The sequence below is a fragment of the Salvelinus fontinalis genome, chromosome 4, assembly GCF_029448725.1.
Source record: "Salvelinus fontinalis isolate EN_2023a chromosome 4, ASM2944872v1, whole genome shotgun sequence".
Taxonomy (NCBI): domain Eukaryota; kingdom Metazoa; phylum Chordata; class Actinopteri; order Salmoniformes; family Salmonidae; genus Salvelinus; species Salvelinus fontinalis.
The window spans coordinates 77600791-77607331 of NC_074668.1; the positions used below are offsets into that span (position 1 = coordinate 77600791).

The 6541-nt window shown below is 47.4% G+C and overlaps 1 protein-coding gene across 1 annotated transcript in view; it reads left to right on the top strand.

Moving 5' to 3' along the window:
- The window catches only part of LOC129854464 (protein naked cuticle homolog 1-like), a 46511-nt gene extending 40320 nt beyond the window's left edge, over positions 1 to 6191 (top strand). Inside the window, exons 8-10 of the mRNA XM_055921530.1 lie at positions 272 to 353; positions 534 to 694; positions 1257 to 6191. Of these exons, the coding sequence (XP_055777505.1) occupies positions 272 to 353; positions 534 to 694; positions 1257 to 1795 (782 nt within the window). The 3' untranslated portion in view covers positions 1796 to 6191. The remainder of the gene's footprint in view (positions 1 to 271; positions 354 to 533; positions 695 to 1256) is intronic.
- The last annotated feature ends 350 nt before the right edge of the window (positions 6192 to 6541 follow it).

A 6541-nucleotide genomic window follows, 5' to 3' on the forward strand; every position in this document is an offset into this window, starting at 1 on the left:
TCACTATTATTCTACAATGTAGAAAATAGTACAAATAAAGGAAAACCCTTGAATGAGTAGGTGTATCCAAACTTTTGACTGGTACTGTATATATTTTTTCTTTGTGTCTTATATGAGACCTGGAGTAAATAAATGAAGTATTGTTGTTTTTTGTATTTTATAGATCTTCAAAGTAAAAGGCAGTGAACAAAGGTTTCTTTCTTCTGAGAGAAATTGTGTGTGTGTGTGTGTGTGTGGCTGCTCTTTTTGATAATGTCCTGCTCTCTCACAGACATGCCCCACCCCAGAACCAAGACTGACAAGTGCATTGAAGACCTTAAAAGTGCAGAGAAGAAGTCTCGAGCCCTCCTCAGGTAACATATGTTCCACAGCCTGCATCAAGGTTTTACAAGACAATAATGTACATCTGTACATCTTTGACACTAATAACAATCTTGATTTTGACACCGACAGAATGTATGTTTTGCAATGCATCTTAGAGAGCTAAAAAACTGCTTCAAGCTGTTGTAAAGTCTCATCTCTCTCCCCTCCAGGCGCCATCACAGTGACCACCACACTATCCAGCACCAGGTTCTGACCCAGCAGGGTCAGAGTCGGGGCTGCCAGCGCCACTGTGTGGATGAGAACCTGGAGCGCAGGAACCACTACCTAGACCTGGCCGGCATCGAGAATTACACATCCCGCTTTGGAGCAGGTGAGCTGGCCCAGGTGGGCTGGTCCGGGGGGGGGGGGGGGGTAGAAAGCCCGAAGATTGAGGGGGGCTAGAGCCGGGGGCGATGGTGGAGAGATTGGAGACTAGAGGCACTGATCGATCACAGCACCGCGGTACTTTGAAGCTGTGTCCAGATAGAGGCCTTCATTACCCCAGCACCTGCTTGGAGGCAGGCATGTAGGTCTGGCCAGTAAAACATCTGGACCCACCAGGGCACAATACGATATGTCTTCAGAGGCCAGGCCTCATCATGAAGTGAATTAAATTATGTTTAAAATGGGGCTGCTTTTGTTTAAATGTCTGTGTTGACGGGCTGATTTTTTTTTGTGTGACCCCCCCCCCCCCTCTAGTTCAAACAGAAAAATACACTTTGTTCTGTGAAAAAAGAAAGCAGAAAAAAATGAAAAGAAGTATTACAAAAGTATTGGAACTGGTAATTTTAACGTTTGAGTTATGAACTTCTCAGTCTTTCAAGTAAGTTATTGATGTATCAATTGACCCATCATGGGTTATTTATCCTGACCTGTATTTCTCCCCTCTCCAGCCCCCACCACAGAGCCTGTGAAAGCAGAGCCACAGACCCGACCATCGAACCAGACCAGGTCTCGCTCTCATGAACCAGAGAACGGCCACACCTACTCCCACCACCATCGATCACAGGTGGCCATGGAGAGCAGCACCGCCCCAGGCCCTGACACCCTTTGTCCCCCACGACCGAGTAAAGACTCAGGTAAACACGCCCTGCGCTCCCCCAAGACCCACAGCCGGACGCACCCCACACAGACCACCACGGGCAGGGTGATGAGGAGCAGAGGGGCCCCACCTCCCCCGGCCCTACCCAGCCAAGCCCCCCCCCACCAGTCCTCAGCCCCCTACCGCAGGCACAAGCAGAGGGCCAAGGAGGGCCAACAGCAGTACCGGGCCCTGGGGGCTCCAGTGGGGTCTGTGGTGGAGAAGGAGCAGGTGAGGGTCCTACCCAGTGTGCTCCTCTATGAAGGAGGGCTGGCCCAGATGGTTCAGAGGCACGAGCATCATCACCACCATGAACACCACCACCACTACCACCACTTCTACCAGTCCTGAGCCAGCCACCCAGCCAGCCAGCTCCCTGCCCTGCTGCCCCCGGCCCCAGAGCACCTTCTCACAGCCCCACCTCAACCTGGCTCCACTGCCAGGCCAGTAGACTCTACAGACAGACAGGCCCTTCCCACACAGCACAGCAACAGCACAGCCAGAACTTTGTCACTGTCAGGGGGAGTTGGGTCTTGCATGGCCCTGTGGGCTAAGAGGACAGGACATCAAGAGGAGTTGGACAGACAAGGGGAGGTGCAGGGTGAAGAGGGTTATAATGGGGTTGTCCAGGCATGAAGAGTCCCTGTGAGGCAGCGGGACAGTGTCTTGGGCTTCAGGCGTGCCAGGAACCAGGAGCAGGACACGGCAGAGGGATGTAACAGGGGAGCCTGAGATGAACAGAAGGAGAAAAGAGACTTGGCTGTAATCCTTCAGAGGACTCCTCTCATCCCTCTCTGTCTGTCTGGTTCTCTGAAACCCTTTACTCTGATGGACTAGCTGACTTCACGAAGCCATACTGGCACTGCCATCCTCACAGACCTCTATGTTTTGGGGAAGGGGAATCGGCGGTGAAGGGCTGGTTTGGATTGAAAGACTGATGTAAAACGATAAAATATATGATGCTCAGTGTCCAGTGAGTTTGTGTTCGAGAGAGAGAGCGAGAGAGTGCGTGTGTGTGCGTGCGAAAGAGAAAAATGTGTACATTTGTGTGTATGAATATTCAATGTGTGTGTGTGTGTGTGTGTGTGTGTGAGCATGTGTGCATTGGTTCATATGAGTGTGTGGTGTATGGTGTCTGTGTGCGTGTATTACCTGTCTGCTGTGACACCCCTGTCGCCACTGAAAACCACTTGAAAAGCACTTGTGGGTGCAGTTGCATTGGAGACACTTTGGGCTGTCAGAACAGAGGACTGACAGGCATCAGCTGGATATGATGAAGACAAGATCATCCAGCTCCTGAATCTCACATGCAATACAGGACCCTCCCTGAGAGAACGATGTTCAGTGAGAATAGAAGACTGTAATCAGCTGCTACCTCTAGTGTTATTAATGGAATTGTTGGTGTTATTATTACTGTTATTAATCAGATGCTATTTTTCAGTTACATTTTGTTCTATTTTTTAAAGATGACACAATCTGCAGTAATATAGTGTTGAAACGTTCCTACATGTTTTACCTACATATTGTATGTACATATATTATCAACATTATACGCTTTATTTATAATGTGACGTTTGTTGATACAATCTACATTTATTTCTCACTTAACCCCATTTTCCCGATGTACCCTATTGAAAGAGCCTTATGTAAACAATTTAGACCATCAAAGATACAACTCTGACTCCCTCTAATATCACCATACACAGTTCTTTCAGACAAATGGTCAGTGTACACCTTCTCAAGTACATCTCTGCCTTCTGAACAGTGTCTGTCTCATCGTTGTGGTTAGCAGTTCACAGTAAGGCTCTTTCTCATTAGCTGAATCATAAGTATGTGGTGGTTGACAATCCACAGCAGTCCCATGATCCTCCAGGTCTGATCATAACACATGACCCTAACCGCTGTCCCCTCATGAGGCATCCCCCTGTCCCCAGCTGTCAGCATCCTTTTCACCAGGCCGCCATCATGCCATGTGTCCCCAGCACTCAGGCAACAAGGCTCTGTTTGACGCTGGCTGGGCGGACTGGGCCGGGGTGGAGGCTCTCAGCTGTCTGTCTCATTCCTCTGGTGCTAGGTGACACCAGGCCCAGCCCACAGGCTCCACCAGGACCATAACTCACCCTGCTGATGGCCTGCTGTTGGGCAGGCAGCTCCAACCATACAGAACCTCTCAGATCCTCTCCCACCCTAGGTGAACCATCAGAGCCCTACACCACTGTTTAGGACAGGTCACTATGGTATGCCTTCATCTATTCCAGGAGCTCCTGACCGAGTATCATCTGGTCAGGGTAAAGAGGAAAATACTAATCAGCAATGTTCCCTCTATTTTTTTTCGTCACTGAGCAAATTTCAGGTCTGCTGAGCACAAACTTGAACGTTGTGAAAATTCGGAGCGTGTTTAATGTGAACACTGAGGCGGTAAACAATGGAGACAATGCATCCCATAATATGTCAACATGGAAATAGCTGTTCTATCGTTCAGCCTACAGTAGCAGACAATGTGTGGTGTTCAATGTAGGCCTACATTCCATGAGACTTTTGAAAAAAACATGCAGGGCTTGAGATTAACCTGTTCATCCATCTGTCCTTCAGACAAGGTGACTCAACATGTGTTTGATGCAAGAATCGACTTTATTCGACATTATTACAGAGAATCGGGCAAAATATGCTACCCTCTGCCTATTGGCTACACTGCTCCTTTAAGACAAATAAGCAATTTACCTGACTTTTCAAATATGTCTGGAAACGCACACGTTTTGTGCTCTTGTAGGAAGCAATCACTCCCCCATTGCTGACTACAAATGATCTATAACTGGGCTAATAACTGACTAACTAGCAAAGGATATGAACACATGTACACATGTCGCTACATGTAGCTCTGGCTTTGATCTCAAAACAAACTCATCTACTCACCACCACTCATGCTGTATAAACAGTCCAGTTCAAAGTGAATGGCACAGATCCATATATGGCAATGGTCTATTTGCATATAGGCCTAGTGCAGCTCTGGTTATGGTGCACCGGTCTGTGTAGAGTACGGCCTATGTTGTGCCTGTCAATGCAATAAAATCCTACTCCGATGGGTTCTGCCTACAACAGATCTCTTGCATAGTTTGTTTTGTTTTGATATGTTGCATTGAAAGTGGCTTATATTGCGTTGTTTCGATCACAATTCCCACAGTAAACAGAAACATGCTAACTAATGGGGAAAACTCTAGAAAGTTTGTGCTTCTCTGTGTGGGCTGATATTTCCTCTGCATGGCAGTCCTGGGGGAGCTGCACGCCCGCTCTCTCGTGCATCTTAGAGGGAACATTGGTAGTCAGAATGAGCTAATAGACCTCGCTACTGGCTATGTGTTGTGAGCAGGTGTGAAGAGTTCATGAATTCCCCTAGAGGTGTGTTGAACCTCACACCAGGTGTGTAGACATCAAAGCCAACTTTCCACTCTGGGTCATGTATAGGTTTAGAGCTTTTACTACAAGTTTCCGTTAGTATGTGTTTTGGGTCAGTTGAGGGAATCTGGTACATTCCAGTCTTGTCCCGAGCTCCAGTGTTGCCTTCTCTCACATAGCTGCAGACTGTCCATTAGCAGAGGCACCAGTCAGGCTGGCCTCACCACGGGACACAGTCACCCACCTCAGCCACCCCCAAGGGGAACGCAGCTGCACCCCATTCCACAGCCCCTCTCTCCCCTGGAACGCTGCCGGTCTGCGATCTGCTTGGCGCTGGCATCTGTCTGGCCTAGCATGGCAGCACCCCATCTGACAGGGCCCATCTCAACACTATAACTCATGTTGTAGTTTTCACCCCACACCACGGCAACACCACAGCTAAACAGTAGAGGTGTTGTGTGTGTGTGAGAGAGAAGGTGTCTGCAGTGATCCCCTCAGACAGACACTGTGGCAAATAGGCAGGGATCTGCTTGGGTTCTCATCCTCAGTTAAACTCCCTCCCCCCAACACTACAGACACTAGATGAATGGTGCCATGTGCCTCTAGAGTACTGTGGTATTAGTGGGGCAGCCACTGGAACAGATATCTCTGTGGTGTGTCTGAAATGGAGCCCTATTCACTATATAATGTACAACTTTTGACCAGGGCCCAGGGTCTCTGGTCAAAAGTAGTGCACTGTGCCTCTTTAAAGGGACACTCCAGCTTCACCGGCATCTAAAGTTCTGCTCCAGAATGCTCCACTGTATCTTCTTCATCTGTAAATGTATTCAGTTTCGGTATTTACAGACAAGACTGAATTAAATGTTCTCACTGTATTCCATCAATAAGTTATGTTTTGTAAAATTAATGTATCTACATGTTAAACTAATGTAAATAGTATATGGACTGCAGAAAGGTTATACCAGTAACGTGTAGAAGGAATAAACGTATTTATAATAATTGAATGACTGAGCGAATATACAGTATTTCTGCCAAGCTATCACACTTGCCTACTATTTTGTCACTTCTCTACAGTATCCGCTGTGCCGATCAGTGCTAGCAGGGAAGGATAGTTGTCTCTTTCTCGCACTTCCTTCACTTCTTCTTGGTGATTGTTGTAAATGAAACATGTCTAGCACTTGCTGTTCAGTTCCTCAATAGCAGACCAGACCCTTTCTCTCTTTTCACTAATGGCTTTTTCATGACTTTGTTTAGTTTATATAGACGTTTTTTTATTAATTGCTTTATTTATTTGATAGCAGAACTGTGCCAAGGGAGATACCCTTTCATTAAAATATGAATCTGTTCCCCAAAATACGTCTGCTGACTCCTCTTTGTGTGGGTTTGCTGTGCGTATTTGTGTTGGATATATATGGATGAGGGAGGGAGTGTGTGTGTGAGATCTAAACTATCTGTGTGTCTTGGAATCTGTTTCTGCTGGACCTCTGTGCCTGTGGTGTTTTTTATGCATACATTTCCTCATTGTAGTGTTAGTGCGTTTGGGTTTATTGCGGGTCGTTTTATCCGCTTGTGTGTGTTTTGATGTGCCGTGTATGTGTTTGTTTGATGTGGCTGAATGTGGGAACATGTGGGGATGAGGGAGTCAGAGGACAGGGGAGAGGGGAAGGGGGGGGGATCCTTTCCATCCCATCCCATGGAGCCTCG